The sequence below is a fragment of the Podarcis liolepis genome (assembly GCF_965112155.1).
Source record: "Podarcis liolepis genome assembly, chromosome: 7".
NCBI lineage: Eukaryota > Metazoa > Chordata > Lepidosauria > Squamata > Lacertidae > Podarcis > Podarcis liolepis.
Genome location: NC_139561.1, coordinates 75,792,083 through 75,816,065, shown reverse-complemented (window position 1 = coordinate 75,816,065; position 23,983 = coordinate 75,792,083). Strand labels below are relative to the sequence as shown.

General features: G+C 43.7%; 2 protein-coding genes across 6 annotated transcripts in view; one reads left to right on the top strand and one right to left on the bottom strand.

The window, feature by feature from the left end:
• The window catches only part of LOC310712326 (B-cell receptor CD22-like), a 30,078-nt gene extending 21,029 nt beyond the window's left edge, over positions 1–9,049 (top strand). For 3 of the 5 annotated variants that reach the window (XM_083515255.1, XM_083515254.1, XM_083515253.1), the window contains exons 2-9: positions 714–875; positions 1,060–1,440; positions 2,333–2,626; positions 3,270–3,542; positions 4,266–4,556; positions 5,834–5,933; positions 6,276–6,459; positions 8,265–9,049. In XM_083515255.1, coding sequence (XP_083371381.1) covers positions 833–875; positions 1,060–1,440; positions 2,333–2,626; positions 3,270–3,542; positions 4,266–4,556; positions 5,834–5,933; positions 6,276–6,459; positions 8,265–8,408 — 1,710 coding nt within the window. In that variant the 5' untranslated portion in view covers positions 714–832 and the 3' untranslated portion in view covers positions 8,409–9,049. The remainder of the gene's footprint in view (positions 1–713; positions 876–1,059; positions 1,441–2,332; positions 2,627–3,269; positions 3,543–4,265; positions 4,557–5,833; positions 5,934–6,275; positions 6,460–8,264) is intronic. The other 2 variants (XM_083515256.1, XM_083515257.1) reach the window with 2 other exon arrangements.
• A 2,226-nt stretch (positions 9,050–11,275) lies between these two features.
• HAMP (hepcidin antimicrobial peptide) lies at positions 11,276–19,626 on the bottom strand. The gene is made up of 4 exons (XM_083515335.1): positions 19,510–19,626; positions 16,476–16,656; positions 13,650–13,718; positions 11,276–11,595 (listed from the first exon to the last, which is right to left on the bottom strand). Exons 2-4 carry the CDS (start codon positions 16,551–16,553, stop codon positions 11,491–11,493), a joined length of 252 nt encoding a protein of 83 aa, XP_083371461.1. The 5' UTR covers positions 16,554–16,656; positions 19,510–19,626; the 3' UTR covers positions 11,276–11,490.
• Positions 19,627–23,983: the final 4,357 nt, after the last annotated feature.

Genomic DNA, 23,983 nt, shown 5'->3' with positions numbered 1-23,983 from the left:
TATGCTCTTTTTGCTCCTGTTTGTATCTTTATGCACCCTTTACCCCAGTATATGCATCTTTGTATGCAATACTTTGATGGGGAACTGCATTGCAAAATTCAAAGGGCAGATTTTGAAGGACGGCTGCTTCAGTTTGCATATTGTTTTGGGAACTGTGCATTATGTAGGTTCCCCTGTGAAGGCAAACTGGGTTGAATTTCTCCTTCAGCCCTACTTCTGAGCAGACATGGCTTGGATTGCATTGTAAGACAGCTGAGACTTGTGTTCGGTGCAGGACGACACATCATGTCAGGAGAAAAAATGGGGAAAGGCCATGTAAATTTGGCCAAAGAAAGAGGCCAAAGTATGAGTCCAAACTGTGTATTTCAAGGTTTGTGAAATCCTGGACGCCCGTTAAAGACAAGATGCCGCTTTACGCTTCTTTACACGCACAGCTCTCAGTCTGAACATCCTGGCAGCAATTCAGAAAATCCAGAACATTTAACAAATCTGTTCCTTAGTCATGCCTTGCAAATAAGCTTACTAGCCCAGGAAGAAGTTACTAGCCCAGCTTAAGACAGACCAAAGAGGGACAGAGAGCTCTGAAGGGGCTTCCATCCCCATGTCTCCTAGGTTCTAATTCAACACTCTAACCACTACACCACGCAGGCTCCCATGGAGAATCAAAGTTGGCGCACACCTGATTTTCTTGACTTCTCTTTAATTTCCTCCAGCTTTTCCTTCTTCCAACTCACCCGCGGGCTTCGCTGTGCATGACGGAGAAGAGACAGATTTCCCATTCCCCCAGCCCTGAGCCTCTCTCAGGGCTGCGAACCCAGAGGTGCTTCACAACATGAGACTCTCCGGCGATGGTCTCCCATTGGCATGTCTCCTAGGTAGGTTCCTTGTTGCTGGCAGGTCTTCTCGGGAAGTCCATGTCGTACAGTATGGAATTGGGTCTTTAGCAATGCTTTCCTTCTAAGAAAAGTGGTACTGGTGGTGTGTACTCTTGAGTATTCCACAACCACTTAAAGACCTGCTGAAAGACTCTCTCCCTGCTCCCCGCACCTTTTCCTCCAGTTCTGTTTTACAGCCCTGTGTCTGATGCCTGGACGTCCATGCTGCCTAGCTCCATCCAAGCCCTGAAGGGCTCCTGCGTGGTCATTCCCTGCTCGTTCACCTTCCCTGGTTCCCGCGATTCCTGGGGTGGCAAGTTCAGCGTGGCTTGGTACCAGTACCGGTCAAGAGGGTACCCTGAAATCTACAACAGCAAAAGCCAGGGCAGCGTCCTGTCGGAGTACCAAGGGCGGACGGAGGTCCTGGGAGACCTCGAGATGGGCAACTGCACCCTTAGCATCAACCCCGTTCGCAGCGAGGATGCCATGAGCTACTATGTCTGGATCAACCCTGATTCGGTTAAACACCGCTTCTACGACGTCACGGTCCGGGTGGACGTAGCAGGTGAGGTGGACCCATGCATCCAGGCCGGGGAGTTGTGATGATGATTTGCTGAGGATGATGATTTAAACTTGCATACCGCCCTATACCCGCAGGTCTCAGGAAGGTTCACAACATAAAAACACAAAATGCATAGTAAAAACGAAAACAAGAACCTCTCGCTCTACTCTGAGCCTCTTCCTCCCCACCTCACCCTCAGAACTGCCTTTCAAGCTCAACCCCCCCCCAAAGGCTCCTGCCTCTCCCCACATGGGCTGCCCTCCAACGCCCCCCACCCACTTTGCTAAGAGGCAAGCTCCCCCCAGTCACCCCCCCACCCTGAAATAGGGGCCTCACCTTACAAGCTGCCCCAACTCAGGCCACCTGACCCAATCTCCACCCCCACCTGGCAGGACCCCCCAACCTCTCCTTGCCCATGTCACATGACCCATGGGGCTCGACACCCTCTTTCTGTGGGGAGGATTAGGTGGGAGCTCAGCCTCCCCCCTCCCTGCGTCACGTGACTATCGCTCCTCCCAGAAGACCCCCTTCCCATCCCTGCTGCATCCCGGTCTCTCACTTGCTCATGGAGGAATCTCATGGCCAGTCCCCAAATTTGCCATCTCTTTCTGGCCCTCAGGACTCTTCCCAGACCACACCCCATCGTCAGGCCACACCCCTTGCTGCCCTTTCTTCCCACCTTCCTTGAGAGATTTTGCCTGGCTGGAATACGTCCTTGAACTCTGATCATGCCTCTTGCATGCCTGGACGGAAGTTTGAGAAGAGTGTGGGAGAGGAATGCTCCGCCCACTTTTGCCTCTGGCCTGGCCCCGCCCACCGCTGGCACGTGCCCCCTGAAAGATTTCTCACAATGGAATGTGGTCCTCGGGCTGATTTGTAGCCTTTTTGCTTGCAGACACTCCGTCGCAACTGGAGATGAGTGACCCAGGCTTACTGACCGAAGGCGACCGCACCCTGATCACCTGTTCAACCCTGCACACCTGCCCCTTGGCTCCACCTACTCTGACCTGGAACCTTGTGGGAGGCAAGGCTGCCACAGTCCAGGAACGTCTTGCTGGGGGTTCCTGGCGGACGGAATCGGGGCTCAGCTACATTCCTTCTCACAAGGATCATGGCAAATACCTGCAGTGCACAGCCACCTTCCCAAACCAGCAACAGTCTAGCAATGGAATCTACCTGCAGGTTAAATGTGAGTGTCTGGACACAGTACTGTGGGTGGAGACTTGGTCAGAAGGCCCCCTTCAGTACAAAGCAATGGATGCTCTGCCCTTGAAAGTCGGCTCTCATTTTAAATTGTTAAGACAGTTTCTTCTAGCTACCATGAGGACTAGTTACTTGCTAGCTTTATAAATGAACGTGGGCATGTTTTTTAATCTAAGGTGAAAAGATTCCTGCTGTTTAGGAAAGTCTGGGAAAGGGTGGAGGGGGTTTGAACAATAATTTTCTAAATCCACTTGAAGCATAGAAACAAGATGTTTATAGCACAATTTAGCACACCCCCACCGTGCGTTTAAAGTCCATGGCTCCCCCCCCCAAACAATCCTGAGAACTATAGCATCACAGTGCTACAATTCCTAGCAGCCCATGATTCTTTGGGGAAAGTTGTGTGCTTTCAATACATGGTGTGGCCCCCGTCACCCTTTGCAACCATATGGTGTTATCCCCCTTTTTGTGTGACCCTGCACCTTTAATTCCTAGAAAACAGGTAGAAATTCAGCAGGTGCAGATGGAGGAGTTGGGATCAATAGCTGAGGCGTAGGATGAAGTGTGCATCCTTAGCAGCAAAAATGGGTTTCCATTGACCTCTGCCCCACTCTGACGGACTCTTCCAGATTCTCCCAAAAATGCTGTCGTCTCCGTAGTGGGGAACCCCAACCTGAAAGAAGGAGACAGCGTCACCCTCCGATGCAGCAGCCAGAGCAACCCCCCGGCTGTCAGTTACCGGTGGTTCTTCGGGCCTCGCAAAGCACCACTGCGGGCAGCAGGTGTTGGGCCAGAGGTGACCCTGGCAGATGTACGGAGGGACTCGGGGCCATACCACTGTGTTGCAGAGAATGATGTCGGGATGGGGGAAGACTCGCCGCCCACCTATCTCAATGTGGAGTGTAAGGAGAGGTTTTGATTTCTTGTTTCACTATCACTGTATTTATCTGTGGCCAACTTGGGGCTTAGTGGCAAAGTCACACCAAGTTCATGTTTACGATGTCACGTTGCCACCTTTTTCTTCGCCTGGAGCTCCTATGCCTTTGTAAAAACGCAACGGGTGATTTTTGTTGTTGCTGCTGTTATGGCATCTCCATGCCTGGGAAAGCTTTGCCGAATGAATTTCTGCCCACCAGGCACAACCCAATAATGCATGTTAAGCAGAGGCACCGAGATGTGCCCAACGTTGGGGGGGGGCATCCAGTTTAAAGCATGTGACTTCCCCCAATGATCCTGAGAACTATAGTTTACCCCTCACAGGGCTACAGTTCCCAGCACCCCTAACTGCAGTTCCCAAGATTCTTTGGGGGAAAGTTGTGTGTGTTAAATGTGTGGTGTGTGGTATATTGTGTAGAGATTTAAATGATGGGACAGGGGAATGGGGGAAACTATTTCCCCACCCACTTTTTCAGCCCTTTACGTCTCTGTCTTCTTCCCTGCTCTACTAGCCTCAGTAAACTGGTAAAAAAAACTCTTGCAGGCTAGTACTTATTTGCAAGGCTGCATTATGTGCACATTTTAAAACCTTTTAAGCTTTTGGAAGTGTAGCAGCTTGAACCATGGGAACACACACTGTGACGTGTGGTTGTTCTGGTTTTTAAAATATCCCTCTGCCATCCTTGCAGATAAGCCAGTGATCCTGCCTCAAGGGAACTGCACCCTGTCACGGACTGGAGAGATAGTAACATGTTACTGCATAGCCGAGGGAAACCCCTTACCCGAAATCGAGTGGCGCCTACCAAACCGTACCGTTCCTGGGGAGTTCAACAGCTCTGAGCTGCAGGCAGCCTCAGTCTCCTGGGGACAGGCCATCATTGGGATATTGACAGGCCCCACCTCCAGCCTCACCAACGTGTCTTGCACAGCTACCAACCAACACGGGCCAAGCCAAATCACACTGCCCACCATCCAGGCAGGTAAGTAAGGTCTAAGCGCTAATAAGAGGTATCTGGGAACATAGGAAGCTGCCTTAAACCAAGTGAGACCATTGGTCCATCTGGCTCAATATTGTCAGCTCTGGCTGGCAGCAGCTCTCAGCACTATATGGAGATGCCGGCTGAGCATATTCTGCTTGCAACACAAATTATCTCCATGAGACACGGGGACAAATCTGTCACTTTGGGTCTCTCTCAATTTCTTATTTTTCCAATATTCAGTTCTCCACATCAGTTCACAATTATATAAAAAAAGTTGGTATGAGGATACGTCAGTGTGAATTAGTATGAATCTCTCCCAATGTGCACATTTTTGAAAGCAAATTCCCCTCATACAATGCATTTCCCCCTCTTAACTAGTATATGCAGTTTTACTCACACTAATTGTTTGGACTACTACATTGCAAAAGTCAGAAGAGTGCAAATTTTGAAAGGGTTACAGTACAGGGTTCCAAGATGTGCGAATTAAGTAGATTCACCACATGTAAGGGCTAAACTACATGTGATGGGTTTGGGCTTTTGCTTCCTAGCTGTTTGATTTACTAAACGGGAGACACAGGAGCTGGGGGTGTGGGGAACAATCCATATCAGAGGAGGGTTATAAAACCCTTTCTCCATGCTACGGTCGAGATCCAGACCTTTCCCCACCCTCACCCAACCCCTGCACTTCTGAAATGGCGGTGCTCTGTGCTCTAGGTCTAGACCAGAGGTTGTCAACCTGGTCCCTACCGTCCACCAGTGGGCGTTTCAGGATTCTAGGTGGGAGGTAGGGGGTTCTATGGCACAAGCTGAATCCTCCTTCCATCGACCACTGGTGAGCGGTAAGGAAATTTGACCATTAAGAAAGATGCATTAGTGCGTGGTAGATAAAGAAAGGTTGACTGCCCCTGGTCTAGACATTTGTTTTATTCCCCACGATGCCTCAGAGTGGCAGTAAGCCAGAGGAATTGTGGGAAATTAGAAGGATGGCTAAATCAAGCCATGGGACACGTTTTGGAATTCTGGACCAAAAAGGGATTGAGGACCAAAGGCAGGCACCACCAGTGACTTGGGGGGCTTGGCTGATGGCCAAGGATACTAGGGGCTGATGCTGACCTTTCTGGCAGGCTTAGCATCCAACAGGTGAAGCTGTCATGGAGAAGGTACCACCTGGATTTCTGGCAGTCAGCTGACTGCTAAAAGGGACCTTAAATCTCATCTGCATGCGGACGGCCTCTTTGCAAAGGACAGCCACCAGGTTTCACTGTCTCTTTTTGCAGGGGACACCACCCTCCTGCTCATGGCCTCTGGGGGTGCCGTTGGGGGCCTCCTCTTCTTCTCCCTGCTGGGAACGGTGATGTACAAGGTGACGAAAAGCAGGTGAGCAGCTGGCTTCATCCACAGCACTGTTAGCAAGTAGATGCTAGCTTTCATTATTTAGCAAAAACCGGCTTATGTACCCTCTTCCCCCACCCTCTCCACTGTCTCTCATACTGTGGAGGGTTGCCAACTTTTTTTATGGGCTGACACTCCTGCGCCTTTCAGAGAAGCCTGATCTGCAGACATGAGCAGTTGATCCCCACAGCTGGGGAAGCTTCACCTGCATCAATCTTCCATGAACGGTGCTAGATTCTCCCACCGCTATTGGTTGACAACCTTATCCCTACATCCCACTTATAACATCACGTTTTTTTCTTTTCCCTCCTCCCTTTCTGCCACTAGAAAAAAGGGGCAGAAGAAAGAGGAAGACGAGGAGCAGGAGGACCCTACGCTGTATGTCACGGATGAAAATGGAGAGCAGAAGACATCCCTCAAAGTAGAGAAGCCCTCCAGGTCCAAGAAGAAAGAGGAGCAGTTCAACATGTACAGCAAGTCGAAGGGAGGAGGGAGCCCAGCTGCTGACAATGTAGGGGAAGGCTCAGGGCAGTACAATACTCAGGGGCGGATCTACTGTGAAACTAGCTCAGCCCTGATAGCTCAGTTGGTTAGAGTGTGGGGCTGATAATGCTAAGGTTGCCGGTTCGCTCCCTGTGTGGGACAGCTGCATATTCCTTCATTGCAGTGCATTGGATTAAATGATCCACAGGGTCCCTTCCAATTCTATAATTCTATAATGAAACTTAAGCTTCAGGCTCCTAATCCTGGAGGAACCCCAGAACTTGCTTTCGTCCACATTGCTTAAAAACTATGAGACCCCTTATGAGTTGCATGACTGAAATTGATTATTATTATTTCATAGAATCATAGAACTGTAGAGTTAGGGATGCAGGTGGCGCTGCGGTCTAAACCACTGAGCCTCTTGGGCTTGCCAATGGGAAGGTTGCTCTGTCCATTGCTCTGTCCCAGCTCCTGCCAACCTAGCAGTTTGAAAGCATGCGAGTGCGAGTAGATAAATAGGTACAGCTGCGGCGGGAAGGTAAACGACATTTCCGTGCGCTCTGGTTTCGATCATGGTGTTCCGTTGCGCCAAAAGCTGTTTAGTCATGCTAGCCACATGAAAGCTGTCTGTGGACAAACACTGGCTCCCTCAGCCTCAAAGTGAGATGAGTGCCGCAACCCCATTGTCGCCTTTGACTGGACGTAACTGTCCAGGGGTCCTTTACCTTACCTTTAGAGTTGGAATGGGTCTAGTCTGACCCCTCTGCAATGACTGATGTGGGGTTCAAACCCACAACCCTAAGATTAAGAGTCTCATGCTCTACCAACTGAGCTATCTTGTTAAAGGAGAAGACTTGTTGTATATATTTCAACAATCCTGAAGTCTGAGAGTCAGTAGTGCAGATGTTGTAAAGGTTTGGTGATATGATGTGGAACAACCCCACTGATGGTGATAATAGAGGTTACCCAGATTTTGTTGCTGGTTGCGAAGGGGCCCCCATGGCAGTTCAGGGCCCCCCAAGTGTAGGTCTGCCACTGACAACATACAGCTTCTCCAAAGCAATCATCTTCTTCTTCTTCTTCTTCTTCTTCTTCTTCTTCTTCTTCTTCTTCTTCTTCTTCTTCTTCTTCATTTGAGACCCTCATACCATGGAAACAGATCAAATCAACTCTACCACAGGAAGCTTGGGCAACACACTAGTAACAAAACAGCGCCCATCTTAGTCTATCGAAAGCCTGAGAGCCAGTGTGGTGTAGTGGTTAAGAGCGGTAGTCTCGTAATCTGGGAAACCGGGTTCGCGTCTCCGCTCCTCCACATGCAGCTGCTGGGTGACCTTGGGCCAGTCACACTTCTTTGAAGTCTCTCAGCCCCACTCACCTCACAGAGTGATTGTTGTGGGGGAGGAAGGGAAAGGAGATGGTTAGCTTTGAGACTCCTTAAAGGGAGTGAAAGGTGGGATATCAAATCCAAACTCTTCTTCTTCTTCTGGACAGGGAGGCGGGGAGATAAGTTTTTACCTGGTGTCAAAACATATGTCAACAAAGGCACCAGGTGGCCCTCACTGGGGGAAGCGCATTCCACAAATGGGGAGCCACAACTAAAAAGGCCCCCTCTTCCTTGTCACCGCCCTCTGAGCCTCCCTCAGATGGGGGAACTGGAGAAGGGCCTCCAAAGGTGATCTAAGGGACTGGGTATGTTCATATAAGGTAGTTTGTTATGAGTGCTGGGAATTGTAGCCCCATGAGAAGGGTAAACCACAGTTCCCAGTCTTCTTTAGTGGAAGCCACGTGCTTCAAATGGACTAAAACTTCCTTTCTCTTTTTTCTTTTTAGGATCTGAGCACCAAGGCCTATGAATCCATGGCGGTGGCTGAAGATTATGAAAATGTATCAGGCGGTGAGCTGACTGGACTTTACGGAAACCTGGGCAACTGGCAGCCTGCCTCTGGAACCGACCAGATTTACTCCAACGTCTGACCCGAGGAAGGAGAGAACTTTTGTCCAAATGCTTTCCTTTTCCTTTTTTTTTCTATTTAACAAGTGCTTGTATAATAACTAGAAGTAATGCTAGCTAGACCAATGGGGGTGATTGAGTAGGAGAGCCGTGGGGGGAGGGAGGGATGGTGTCAAATTTGTACGCCCAAATAAATCTTCTGGGGCTCCCTCCATGCAACGGTTACCTCCTACAATTCCCTGGGGGAGTATTGTTAGCATAAACTCTCGGGACTCCCTGCTGCAGGGAAAACAAAATACTAGTATTAACTCTCAGGACTTCCTGCTCTTTGTGTGTGTGTCCAGGGATATGTTCTTGGGTTTAGAACCCCAGTTCCCAGTCCATGAGGGGGAATATTTATGACCTTACCCCCCCCCCCCCGAGGCTCCTTTCTGTGAGGAAGTATTATTGATCCTCACCCCTGGGATTTCTTGCTGCGAGAGGGATAGCTAATGGCACTGAGCCACTCCAAGACGGCCATTTGAAGGGTGTTTGGAGGGTTGCGCTGTTCTAATCCCATCTTTCTTTCTATGGCTGAGGTCTTTCCTGCTGTGCTGAGCCCATTGTGTCAGTGGATTTTACTGTCAAGACTTTCAAAGTATATGTCTCTATTTTTGTACTTTCAGCATGAATCTGTGGCTTTTATTACTGTGATTAATTTGGGGGTGGGGTGGCAAGGAGGGTGCCATGGAGATCTCTCAGCGGGGGTAGTGGCAGGAGGCTTCCTTAAACAGAAGACTTCTTCGAGCACACAGAAGATTAGGGGTTGCCGTGTTTCCTTTACCAACCAGGCTCCTGTCTGAACAGCTACAGGACGGTCAGAAATAAAGCAGTTCCCTTTCTGCCACTGCATAGCACAGGTCAAATGTCACCCTCCAGGCCCCTCTAGACCCAGCCATCAGGACTTTCCCAAAACTACTGCTTTCATCAGCAGTAGCGTAGTGGAAAATTTAGAAGTTTGGGGTCTCTTTCTGATAATCACCCCCACGCCCCTTCTAAGATTATACAATCATATTACAGTGGTACCTTGGGTTACATACACTTCAGGTTACATACGCTTCAGGTTACAGATTCCGCTAACCCAGAAATATCACCTCGGGTTAAGAACTTTTCTTCAGGATAAGAACAGAAATCATGCACCGGCGGCGCAGCAGCAGCAGGAGGCCCCAGTAGCTAAAGAGGTGCTTCAGGTTAAGAACAGTTTCAGCTTAAGAACAGACCTCCAGAATGAATTAAGTTCTTAACCTGAGGTACTACTGTATAATGATACAACAACAACAACAACAAGGAATGCATTGCAACAATCAGTGCAGATCTCCATGTCTTGCCTTTCAGCAAGATCCCCTATTTTTTGTGCAAGTACACATAGGCAAACGTTTTGGTAAGTGGTTTTTTCCACGAAGTGGCAATGTACATGACAAAAGTTGCACACCGTTCTCTTGAGATCGAAGCACCTTGTGTTTAAAGTTTTCCTAAATGGTTACCTTTGGAGCACACAGGAAACCCACCCACCCACTTCAGTCTTCTTTCTGTGCACCTCCTCCAGGGTGACCTTAGGTTTGGAAGTCTGGAATCCCCACTGGTCTGAGTACACCTTATTCTGGGCCTCTATGCATGAAATTCCCCTTTTCCACACTTTGGTTTTTCATGCTTACATTTCCCTTCTATTCATAAATTTTAAGGTGTTGAAAAATTTTCACAAGCAATACTATGATATACAGAAAGGCAGCACTACACATACAACTCCAGACCCTCCAAGTGCCCCTATTTTCCAAGGACGTCCCTGATTTAGAAAAACCGTCCCAATTTCTGATTTGATCCTGGAATGTCCCGCTTTTCCTCAGGATGCCCCTATTTTCAATGGAGAAATGTTGGAGGGTATGGAGGTTTCTCCCCCCCCCCAGCTGTCTGAAGGCAATCCTGTATAGAGAAGGGTTTTTTAAAAAATGTTTAATGTTTTATTGTTTTTTATATATGCTGAAAGCTGCACAGAGTGGCTGAAACAACCCAGTAAGATGCTGGGGGGGGGGTATAAATAGTAAAATTTTCATTATGGAATGGGATGTCCCTATTTTCATTGGAGAAATGTTGGAGGGTATGCAACCCCCAACCCCCCCATAAGTTCAAACTTCTAGTCCACTGCAATTGGGGTAATGTGCAGAATCCAGTTGTATAAATATTTTTATCCAAAGGCACAGAAATCTCACATTAGTTTAACGCCAGCCTTCATCACATGTGCATCCTGAGCTGAAATACCAGAGACCAAAACCTCATGAGGAGACCAAACCTTAGCTTGAAAGACTCAAGAACATTTCACCTGGAGAAGGGATTCTTAAGAGGTGATGTGATACTCATCTACAAATACTTGAAGGGCTTTTATATGGGTGATTGAGCAAGTGTATGTTCTGATGCTCTGAAGGGCCGGACCCCCAGCCACTGGGTTCAATTTACAAGACGATTTTGGTTAAATGTTAGGAATGACCTGCTGACTGCTTTAGCTGTTCGACCGTGAAACAACCATCCTTGGGAGATGGGGAGTTATTCATGGTTAGAGGGGTTTTTTAAGCAAAAAACGGATGGCTACCTATCAGGGAGGCTATGGTCATAGATTGCTTGCATCAGCCAGTAGAAGATAAGGAAGAAGAAGAAAAAATAAGAATTATTTAGACGAGTCTATCTGCACCTGAAGCCCTGGAGAGTTGCCACCAGAGGACACAAGCCTTTTGACAACCTTATGTTCCCCATATGCGCTTGAGACTAAAACTCCCACCTTCCCCTGCTATGGCAGTTGTGAGGTAAAAAGTAATCGCAAACACTCCGTGAGGTAAAAAAAAAACCTTGCAGACAGTCGTGTGGTAAAAACGCTTTAATTCCCAACAGTAACAAATGAGAGCCCGCAAAGCGAGCAAACGAAAAGAAAAAAACAGTGCCAAACTAATAAATAAGGAAAATTTTGTTGAAGGTGGTAGGGAGCAGTACGGGGTGGGGGGCAAGATTGGGGAGCCTGGTGTGTGTGTGGTGCTGAGACGGGGCGCGGCCCGGTGGTGCCGAAGTCATCCTTGGCCCTCAGGCCCAACAGCACATGCCACATCCTTTGTTTCTGCAGCAATTGCAGCAGTAGCGGCAGGTGGGGAAGTGGCTGTTGAAGCGCTTGGCTCTCCGTAGCAACGCCTGTGGTGGCGAGAAGAAAGAGCCCGTTATTAACGGATTCATTTATTGGTTTTGCAGTCTGCCCTCCCCATATATGCTTAAAACAAGGCTTGAATACAAAGCGCAAATAAAGTAAAACAATAATAAATAAATAAACCAGTAAGACCTATAGCAGCCCCTCCAAATGTCCCTATTTTCCAGGGACGTCCCTGATTTGGAGAAGCTGTCCTGGTTTATGATTTGATTCCAGGATGTCCCGATTTTCCTTAGGATGTCCCTAAGTAATAGTGCCACTGTATTCTGCTCTGGTCAGACCTCACCTGGAGTACTGTGTCCAGTTCTGGGCACCACAGTTCAAGAGGGACACTGACAAACTGGAACGTGTCCAGAGGAGGGCAACCAAAATGGTCAAAGGCCTGGAAATGATGCCTTATGAGGAATGGCTAAGGGAGCTGGGCATGTTTAGCCTGGAGAAGAGGAGGTTAAGGGGTGATATGATAGCCATGTTCAAATATATAAAAGGATGTCACATAGAGGAGGGAGAAAGGTTGTTTTCTGCTGCTCCAGAGAAGCGGACACAGAGCAATGGATCCAAACTACAAGAAAGAAGATTCCACCTAAACATTAGGAAGAACTTCCTGACAGTAAGAGCTGTTCGACAGTGTAATTTGCTGCCAAGGAGTGTGGTGGAGTCTCCTGCTTTGGAGGTCTTTAAGCAGAGGCTTGACAACCATATGTCAGGAGTGCTCTGATGGTGTTTCCTGCTTGGCAGGGGGTTGGACTCGATGGCCCTTGTGGTCTCTTCCAACTCTATGATTCTATGATTCTATTTTCATTGGAGAAATATCAGAGGGTATGCTATTATTCAACTCCGGAGTTGTCTGAAGGCAACCCTCTTCAAAAAAAATGTTTTATTATGCTTTTGTATATGTTGCAAGCTGTCCAGAGTGGCTCGGGGTGACCCAGTCAGATGTGTGGGGTTATAAATAGTAAAACGATCATTATGGAATGGGACATCCCTGTTTTCATTGAAGGAAGGTTGGAGGGTATGGTCTAGTCACTAGTGCAATTTAAAACGAACGAAATTAATAGTCACTCATGCTTACCTCAGAAGGGGGTCTACGGGCATTTTTCGGGCTAAAGTTTGCAAGCAGGGCTTGGCCTGGTTTTGATAATAATAATAATAATAATAATAATTTATACCCCGCCCACTTCCAACAAAGTATTAAAATACCATAGTCTGTTAAACATTAAAAGCTTCCCTAAAGGAAAGCTTTTTATTAAGGAAAGAGGTACAGATTGTATACTCCTTTTTCCTTAATGCAGTTAAAAGGGGGATTACAAATAGGCTCGGATACGAAACAACAGATAATATATGGGAGCATGAATAAATAAAAATAAATCAGTAATACCGATAGTGTAATTGTAACAAGTGGAATTAAGAGTTGCTACTGTTTTCTCTCAGGAAAGGGAAAGCGGAGGGGGAAACTGAAAACCTGAAAGGCTTTCTAGGTGTGGGATTGAGGAAGTATGGACAAGCCCTGAGAGAAGAGCCATAGCTCAGAAGATCCCTGATTCAAACCACTGGCATCTTTTGTTAAAAAAGATGACGAGAAAATGATCATCCTGACACCCTGGTGTGCCAGGCAGATCTGATCTATTAGAAGAGAGCTTTCTATATTCCAGGACAAATTAGACTTCTCAGGGTCCTAATCGGCTGTCATTAGGTAGGACTGCCACGATTTATTTTATTTTAATTTATTAAATCTAGGTATCTCAATCTGAATGCTTCTGAGCCTATACAGAGAACCTCTCTTCTGAATGGGTATTTTGTTTTTTTGTTTTGTTTTTAAGGGATTTAAGTGGGGAGCGGGGACAAAAGGAAGGGCAGGAGAAGCCAGAATTGCATTCTCCTTCGAGGCTGCAGGACTCTAAAGCAAGATTCAGGAATATAGCCTGGCACACCAAAGGATCTTAGTGTGGCGCTGAGAGAGACATCTATTTCTCCTTGCACCATGCTGCCCCCTTGCCTTCACATTGGAGTAGTACAAGCACCACTGGGATATAGGTCTCACCTGAACGGTATTCGCCCTGGGCTCTGTCTTGTACGTATCCAAGCTCGTGAGGTCTTTCTCAGCATCTGTCTGTGAAGAGAAAGGAAGGAGGAGATTTGCTCATCTGTTTCTGAAGGGGAGAAATCTTTCCAAAGTTCACAGGTGGGGGGAAAGCGAGACATGGCACATTTTCAACTCTGGTTCCCTCCTTGTTCTCCCCACCCTCCCTCAGCACAGTGGCGCAGTTAGGAAAGTTTAGACCAGGGTTTCCCAAACTTGGGCCTCCTGCTGTTTTTTTGAATTACACCTCCCATCATACTAGTTGGCAAGACCAGCGGTCAGGGATGATGGGATTTGTAGTCCGAAAACAACTGGAGACCCAAGTTTGGGAAACCCGGGTTTAGAATCAGGTTTCATAAACACCCTTCTCTCTTTGCAGTGGGTCAGTGGGAGAACATCTGCTTTTCAGGCAGAACATCTCAGATTCAATCCCTGGCGTCTCCAGGTAGGGCTGAGAGAGAGAAGCCAAAAGCAGCCAAGATAAATAATGTTTCTGATAAACAACTGTTTATTCAACTCAATGCGTTTCAGTGAAATTTCCTTCACCGGGAGCTGCAAGAGCATTCAATTTCTTAAAGGTAAAGGGACCCCTGACCATTAGGTCCAGTCGTGACTGACTCTGGGGTTGCGGCGCTCATCTCGCTTTATTGGCCAAGGGAGCCAGTGTACAGCTTCCGGGTCATGCGGCCAGCATGACTAAGCTGCTTCTGGCGAACCAGAGCAGTGCACGGAAACACCATCTACCTTCCCGCCAGAGTGGTACCTATTTATCTACTTGCACTTTGACATGCTTTCGAATTGCTAGGTTGGCAGGAGCAGCGACCAAGCAACGGGAGCTCACCCCGTCACGGGATTCAAACCGCTGACCTTCTGATCGGCAAGTCATGGTTTAACCCACAGCACCAGCCACGTCCCTCTATTCAATTTCTTAGGACCCTGATTTGTCAAAGCTAAGAAACTGAAGAGCTGAGTTGGATCAACAGTTGCTCATGAGCACTAGAGCTCTCCTATCCCTTTGATCTTTCTCCCCCTCTTGTTGCCAGGGCTGAGAGAGACCCTTATCTGAATCCCTGGAAAGCCACTGCTGGTCAATGTGGACAATACTGAGACAGATGGACCCAAACGTCTGACTCCACGTAAGGCAGCTTCCTATGTTCCTAAATATCCATTTCCATCTAAAGAGAGGGTTAAGTCCACAGTCTGAAAGGGCTTTCCTACACTGCTGCTTGCAGCAGTTCTCAACCTGTGTGTCCCCAGATGTTGTTGGACTACAACTCTCATCATCCCTGAGCTCTGGCCTTGCTAGCTAGGGGTGATGAACCTGGGATCTGAAGTCTATAGCAGTAGCTGAGAGTTGTTAGGAGACCCCATCCCAGTCCCAGGCCCAGAGCTACAGTGCCCAGAGAGGGTTAGAAATCAACCTCTCTCTTCCCAGAAAGAGAGTAGCTCTGCAGGGCAGGAACTCTCTAGAACTCAGTTCCGGCACCTCTCAGGTGGGCACCATTGCCATTCTAAGATAACAAGGGAGGTGCTCATGGTGAGTTCAGGCACCTCTTTTTTCTAGAAAAAAAATAGCACTGGGTAATGCTTACAAAGTAACAATTTGCTACCTTTCATGGCACCCCAGATCTGTCACGAGGTGGCCACCAGGCTTGGCCTCATAGGAGCCAACTCCTAAGCGCCAAGGTCCCTTCAGCCCCCCAAAAAAATATTTTTGAGGACCGCCACCCCCCACAAAGCTGATGGGCATTGCCATTCAAATGGTGTGCATGTACCATGTATTGTGGTCAATTATGCGGAGTGGGGATTACCTCCCCCCCCCCAAATATTTTAATCAAGTTGGCATCCCTCCTTGGCCTAAGGATAGCTCCATCAGCTTGCAAGTTCATGGAGTCCGACGCAACTCAAAACATTTAATTGTGAAGCTATGCCACTGAGTCATACCGCTAGACTAATATGTGGATAGGAATGAAGCTTTCTGTGAGATTTCATAGTTCTTGGCTCGAAAAAAGAACTCCAAAGTGTATTTTTAAATGATGTACAGGAATAAATGTCTACTGTCAAGTAAAATACTTTCACAGCACGATTCTAGCCATATCTACTCAGGTAGGTTCCACTGAGTTCAGTGGGCTAAGTGTGCATAGAACCCCACAAATGCACATTTTAAGAGAAAATGCATCCAAAACATAATACTGAGATGTGAAATTTCCTAAGGTTTTTTAAATAAATAAATAAATAAATAAATAATCACAGCTTATATCTTTATAAAACAATCCCATACACGCATACACCACACACACACACACAGAGAGAGAGAGAGAGAGAGAGAGAGAGAGAGAGAGAGAGAGAGATTTTGAAAGAAGATTAAAACAAAAACAAAAAAACACCGAATATATGGAAACAGGCTGGAAAGGATTTATGAGTGAACACATGTAAAAGTGACGAGGTTCACAAATAGACTGCTCTATCCTAGTTAAGGGGGCCTTTGCTCAGTTATAAGACACAAAACTGGCTGACGCCAACAGATCATTAGCAGAGGATCTGCTTTGCAAGCAGATGGTCTCAGGTTCAAACCTTGGCATGTCCAAGTTGGACTGGGAATAATGTCTCCTGCCTAAAACCTTGAAGAGACACTTCCAGCAAGTGCAGATGTTCCCTAGCCAGATGTTTCAATAGTCTGACTTCCTATGAAGTCCTATGACTTCCTATAGCCTCCTACGTTGGATGAACATGACTAGGAAGATCGTCTCATAAATTCTGCCTCGTAATTTATAATGTGATTCTCACCTGAAGTTTGAAGGCACAAGTGTTTCTGGTGGCCGCGCTGAGAAGAATGAAGACCACGCAGATTAGTTGCAGTTTCATCTTCCTTTCTTGCAATGGGTCCTGTCCCTTTCCTTTCAATCACTTTTCTCTCTCTTTTTCCTGCTCCCAGGCTGTCACGATCTCTCTCTCTCGATCTCTCTCTCTGAAAGGCCTAGAATGTGTTATTCCCAAGCAAAGAAGAGGGCTACTTTTATAATGCTAGTGAGTCCCTCCTCAGCTTGGAATCAGCCAATCGCCTGTGTTCCAAGAAAGAACACGTTTGGATGAGATAACTCTTGAGCAAACAGGTCAATAGGCTTATCACATTTTATCAGAAACTCATATTCCACACACAGAGAGGAAGAGGGGGCCAAATTTCCTAACTGATGTAACTCGAGGTTGCTCCATGACACTTCACATCCTTATTTACGCCTGCATGTGCAGCTATTGCATGGATAAAGTCTGATGTACAACAACAGGATTGACACATTCTTTCATAACTTTTAATCTACCATCCTTTCTGGGGTTTCCCCGTGGATTACAACTGATTTACTGTAATTTTGTGGTGGGTTTTTTCCCTTTAATTTTTTTTAAAAAAATAACTGGAAGCCAAAAATAGGAAAATGCAGCTTATGCACTAGGACTTCCCCAAGTTTTGCAAAACGCTTCCAGTCTGCGAAGAGAGGAAGTTTCACAGAAGGGGAGAACAGTTTAAGAAACAAATCAGGAATGCAATCGCCACCACAGGAATACTTCGAATGGAAGACATTACTGATCACTAAAACCTAGTTCTACGGCAGAGCCCATAACAGACATTGGAAGAACACAATTCGGATTCGGATTTCTGAAGTCTATGCACCTTGACAGATTTCAATGCAAATTGAGTTCAGCTCAATGAACTAGCTGCTGGTGTCAATCTATTTAAGATCTGGCTTACGGTGCAATTGTGAAATCGGATCCGATTCATTGAGCATCATCTACAATTCAATTGGGCTGTGAATTCTCAGAAATTAAAGAAAGAAGAGAACAATGACATTCTTAAATTATTTGCTGCCCCTTTAGTTCTGGATAATTTTGTGCCACCAAAGGAGTTGCTGTGTTTGCTATTTTGAATCACAGAAGTTTAAAATAAATAAATAATCATTACCCCCACTTTTTTAGTTAATGAAAATGACCAATTAGCTGCCAGTGAAGGAAAAAAGGAACAGTGAAAGTGCAAAACATGAGTGTAAAAGCTATTTAATTAAAAGTATCAAAATCCCAGGAATTTTGAACAGATATTGGAAAATCTGAGGAAATCTTTAAAAACAGCAAACAGTAAAATAATAATAATAATAATAATAATAATAATAATAATAATAATAATAATAATAATAAATGGCTATATTGAAAACTTAAAACTATAGTGTATTCACATATCCTTTCAAAGTTTTTGAGTTTATCCATGTTCCAAAAGTTGCAAAGCCCTCATAACTTATAGGGACTGGAAATCAAATAATCTGTTGTTTCAAATCCAGTCAGAATGAGAATTAAAACACATAGGTTTTATGTTACACATCAAGGATGTCCCTGTGAGCTGAGCCAAACAGAATTTGCAGGGGAACATTCCCAAGCAAATTATCTCAGTTTGCATTTGTTTGCATCATATTCATATTTTATTCTCCCCCTCCTCAGTCTTCCTAACAATAATTATTAATATTTTAATAACTGGTTTTATAGGGCCCCTCAATCATATTCCCAGTACAGTTTACAAAAAGAAAAGAATGATAATTGTGGTTCTGCTGCTGCTGCTACCACCACTACAGCTAAAGATAGTAAGGAGGGGAAATAAATCTGCAAGAAATTCTCAATTATGAATTTTATTTTATTTTAAAAAGAAGCAAATATTGGGTTTGGTAAGCCAGTAATTTGCAGCATTCACCCATGCAAGCTTTTCTTTTTTCTTTTTAAGGTATTAATCAAAGCTGAATTTCAAATGCTAAATCTGCCGACACAAGATTTGCCCACACTGGAAAAATGGCAGACGCAACTGACAGACTACATGGAGTTGGCTGAGATGACTGGCAGAATCCGAGACCTGGGAGAAGAGGTGGTGGAAGAGGACTGGAAGAAGTTTAAAGACTATTTACAAAAACATTATAAGCTGTATGAGTGTTAGGAGAATGCATGACAGAAAATAATATGGCATCAGTAATTCAGCTATAAGAGATATGAGTAAGCGATGTATAAGATAATGATGATATTTGAGATAATATTATGCTTAAGTTAATTGGTTTAATATATGATAAAAACATTGATAATTGGGGACATAATATCTGAGAACCATTAAGATGATTTGAAATAAGGTAATCAATTGCTGTTTATAACTGTATGACTGAGAACGCAGGAAAAGGTGATGTGAGGAAGTCCAAAGTTTATGGAAATATGATTCATGGACAAATTGATTTTTATGCATTTTTTCTTTTTCTTTTTTCTTCTTTCTTTTTATTTTGTAAATCTTTTCTGTCCCTTCTTTGTTGGACTGTATGGTGATGGCACTATGTAGTGTGCTTGCACACGAAAGCTCATACCAAGAACTAACTTAGTTGGTCTTTAAGGTGCTACTGGAAGGAATTTTTTTGTTTTGACTATGGCAGACCAACACGGCTACCTATCTGTAACTGGCACTATGTATGTTTGTTAATCTTTCTTCTGTTTAAAATTTACAATAAATATTTTATTTAAAAAAAAATCAAATGCTAAATCTGCCAACACTCAAAATTTCAGAAGTCAGATATGAACCCCACGACTGTGCAAATTTTCAATGGGTAGAAAATTTCCCTTTCAACCCTACTTATTCAGACAACTTCTGTAAATGTGTCCTGTTAGTTTGATGCCTGCTTCATAAATTGAAACTTGTCAACAGATTAAAGAATTCTAGTTAATTGACAATCTTACTCATTCCCTTTGTTCAATTTATATATATCTGCAGATTGCCAAAACCACAATGTCTGTGTCTTTTTGTGAAGCCTTTTACCTTGTCCACTGGAGCACGTACCCCCACGGGGGAAGATAGAGGAGTCAAAGAACACCAGGGTGTGGTTCACGGAAAAAGAGTTTATTCAGTTCTGCGCAGAGACGGCCAGCGGAATCGCTTCCAAAGGCTGGCCGCGTTTACAGCAAACAGGCAAGCACTTTTATACCCTTCTCATTATCCCATCCCTTGTGTCATCCCACCTCCTTCATCCAGTCACATAACGCCTTTTCATTTATTCTCTTATATGGCTCACTCAATGTTCTGTTGGCATTTTCTCATTGGTTCCTCCTGCTTCCTCTTCCACGCATGCTCCCTTAAGCATGACTCATCCTTAAGCTCGACTCATGCTTAAGCACGACTCATCCTTAAACTTGACTCATGCAACATACTTGCATAACTTGTTTCCTCCTTCACTCTCAACCCCTCCCTGTTCTTTCCCCATAACTGCCAAGGATGTAGTCTTCACAAGGTCCCTTTTACATCCTAGTATCCTTCATTTGAGGTACTGAAGAAAATAGAACTTACAATTTAATAAATAAGACTTACTGTTTATAGTGAAAAGTAAAGGGCAACTTTGCCGTTCTCTTTTGCACTAAACAAAAAAAATCAAGATATAGAGAAGCATGCACTTAATTTGCAACTCCAAATAATCAACTACAGCTTCAGTTGGCTAATAATATTTTTAATTATTGTCACCATATACACCACAATCCATTCTGAAATCTTGTCTAGCATTCATAAATTCTGACTGTTCGTTTTAGTGTCACGACTCTGCTGAGTTCTTTTGCAAGACTGATGGCAAAGATTGTCCTTAGAACTGATTTGACTTCAGTCACTGAATATTTATTGTGTTGTTTTTTTAATCCATCCCAAAATCAGTGCAGGTAGTTGTAGTTATTTTTATTCTCTATTTTAAGTTTCTAAATAATAATAGAAGCAGAAATGAATCAAGTTGTGCTGATATCAGGCAAGATTTTATGGATTTAGTAAATTATATAAATGAAGTTTTCAATTTGTTTGGGTCCCAGAACAAAATGCTGAAGCAATAATTATTTAGATAACACACAACTAAATTTATTAGTACTCATTTATTTTGGTGTTGTAAATATGCTGATCATAAGTTTAAGTTGTTCCATGTTCATTCCCAGAATCTTTTTATACAAAATTTTCCATTACTTCTGGGTGTGTTTTTTTTCTGAATGAGATTTGTTACTTTTAAAAATCATTATCCCCGAATCTGTCTGGATAGCTGAGATGCAGATAATTCAATTCCTAATGGCCATAGATTTGGAATACTTTTTGCTCTCCTTGCCAGTCTCACTTACATCCAGAGAAGAATAAAATCTTTTTTTATTTCTCTGTGCCTTAGGCTGCCATCCTATAATACGTCTACCTGCAAGCAAGCCTTATTTAACAGAACGGAACTGACTTCTGGTGAGCATGTATAGGATTGTGTGGTTACAGCAAAACGTTGGAACTCAGCCAGTATCCTTAGAAATTGTTTAGTTTGCACTTTAGGAATATTTAAATTTATCTCAGTCCAGATTTGGGCGTATGTCACAAGGAACCTAAGTTAACAGAACTTACAATTAATAGCAGTCTGAGGTTGTTGTCATTTGTGTAGGTGGGCTTGTTAAAAAAAAAGAGATGCTATAAATCCATAAGTATATATATTTTAATTGTCTATCATTCATTCGTATATAAATCTAGAACACAGTAGTAGAATACTGTAGAGTCGTATCTTGGTTCTCAAACGCCTTGGTATTCAAACAACTTAGAACCCAAACACTGCAAACCCAGAAGTAAGTGTTCTGGTTTGCAAACTTTTTTCAGAAGCTGAACGTGCTCCGTTTTGAGTGTTACACTGAGGTCTGTCTGTTTTTGCTATTTATTTTGAGTTTTTGCGGCTCTTTTTTTATGACTGTGCAGAACCCAGTTCAGCTACTGATTGATTGATTGTGTGACTGCAGTACATTGTTTATTGCTTTCATTTTATGGATCAATGGTCTCGTTAGATAGTAAAATTCATGTTTAATTGCTGTTTTAGGTGTTGTTTTTAAAAGTCTGGAACGGATTAATCCATTTTGCATGACTTTCTATGGGAGAGCGCGCCTTGGTTTTGGAATGCTTTGGTTTTGGAACGGACTTCCGGAACAGATAAAGTTTGAGAACCAAGGTAACACTGTATATGAATTTTTTGATTTCTGTTTGCCTCTTGACCTGTTACTATTTTTGTAGGATGTCTGAATAGCATTATGATGATACGCTTCACTGGTTGCTAGGTTCATAGTTGACAGATATTAAAAATCATGGATTTCTTTCTTTCTTTTAATAAAAAAAATCCTTCCTGTAGCACCTTAAAGACCAACTAAGTTAGTTCTTGGTATAAGCTTTCGTGTGCATGCACACTTCTTCAGATACACTGCATGCACACGAAAGCTTATACCAAGAACTAACTTAGTTGGTCTTTAAGGTGCTACAGGAAGGATTTTTTTTATTTTGACTATGGCAGACCAACACGGCTACCTATCTGTAACTTTCTTTCTTTTGAAAATGAAGCCAAATTAAACAGATACAAAAGGTGAGTTATTAATATAGCAGGCTTAAAGCAGCTCAATAACACACACACAGAGAGAGAGAGAGAGAGAGAGAGTGAGAGAGAGAGAGTGAGAGAGAGAGAGAGAGAGATGAATTGCAGAGCTGGAATATGTATTTAATAGGGTTTCCGTATTATGTTTATCTTTATAAGATTTTTAATCAATATAAAGGGGGGGGGGGAAATCCTGATAAAAATAATGTAATGAAATAACTTTTTTTAAAATAGTGAAGGCGGAGCAACACAAACTATGGGGACCTGTCATAAGTTGTGCCTGCCAGATATATGCTAGTTTAAAATACACTCTATCCAAATCCTCTCCAGCCTGTTGTTTCTGGGATTTGGATTAAAAAAAGTATAGGTTCTCAGGAGGTTAGTGAAAGCAACTGAACTGCATTCCTTTCTTATGTATTGATTTAAATAGAAAAGAAAGGGATATTAGATACTTTTATTTAAGTAATACAAAGGCTGAATTAGTATTTAAATTATAATAAAATATTTGTGTCCCTTCCAGTATTCATCCTAGACCCATTGAAAATAATGGACGTGTTTCTGCTCTGGGTGTAGCTTGGTTGGATACAACCCTTAGCTATTACAAGATTTTCATGTAAATGATAAAATGTGGATCAAGTTTAGCTACCATTAATTTATTATATGAACTCAAATATGAATCTGATTATATTTTTGCAAAGGACACAACTTACCGTATTTTTTGCACCATAACACTCACTTTCTTCCTCCTAGAAAGTAAGGGGAAATGTCTGTGCGTGTTATGGAGGGAATGCCTACGGGTGGCATGCCTAAGGATTTTCCTCCTCTAAAAACTACGTGTGTGTTATGGTCATGTGCGTGTTATAGAGCGAAAAATACGGTATATCCGTGCCATTTCTGAATGTGCTGGTTGTTGCAAATTGTTTATTAACTATGTCCTTTATTGACTGAGGCTGTACCGACTTACGCACAGAATTCAGAGGGAGCTATTTCTGCAAAGACATGCATTGGATTGTACTATTAGAACTGTTGCTGCTGTTGTTTAATTAGTGCTTTAAAAAAAAAAAAAAAACCTCTTAGGAGATGGAATCGGTGCATTTAGAATTTATTTGCTGCATTAATCAATACGGCAAAACCTCCCAAATTCCATCAATTTCAGAAGGATATAAAAATAATAATAGAGAAGCATTCTTTATTAAATTATTTTTCAAGAAGCTATCATAGAAATTGAATTAATCGATTTATTCAGTTAGGCTTTGTAAATGATTAAAACAATAATTAGATAAGGCATAACTATATGTTTAATTGGCATCTATTGATTTACCCATTTATTTTTGGTGTTATCAATATGCTGATCATGTTTAAGTTTTCTCATATTCATTCTCAGTTTTTTATATGTAATATTTTTATAAACACCCCACCCCCATTTTAATTGCCCTGGAAGCTACATTTTAACATTCTTCAAAAATAAATCAGCCAATTTGCATCTTAGAGCAATTACTTAAATTGTTCACAAAGTTAAAAAGATAAACTGATTTGAGCCTGTGATGGGATTATTTTCAAATGCACTTCATTTATGTGTTTAAAAACACAAATCTGAAAAGCTCCATATGGGTAACATCAATATATTAGAAAAGCTGAATCGTAACCAAAAATACTTCCATCTAGCAATTCAGCAACTTCCATTTAGGATTTGAGAATGTAAATCTAGGGCACTTTGATGAGCTTTCAATGGGATTTAATTCAGGCTAGTTTGTGACAATCCTAATGCTGTTGTTGTTGTTGTTATGCTTTAATATTTGATCTGGATTTTCTGCTAAATGCAAATTGCCTTGAATATCATTTGACTGAAAGACAGGATGCATAACTTTGAAATGAAGAGAAAAC

What these genes read in the sequence shown, in the direction of transcription:
- HAMP (XM_083515335.1), bottom strand. Translation starts at nt 16,553, where the DNA reads ATGAAACTGCAACTAATCTGCGTGGTCTTCATTCTTCTCAGCGCGGCC. An exon ending in CTTGTGCCTTCAAACTTCAG is followed by an intron (nt 13,719 to 16,475) that starts GTGAGAATCACA and finishes TTCTCTTCACAG; the next exon opens with ACAGATGCTGAGAAAGACCT. An exon ending in CCAGGGCGAATACCGTTCAG is followed by an intron (nt 11,596 to 13,649) that starts GTGAGACCTATA and finishes TCGCCACCACAG; the next exon opens with GCGTTGCTACGGAGAGCCAA.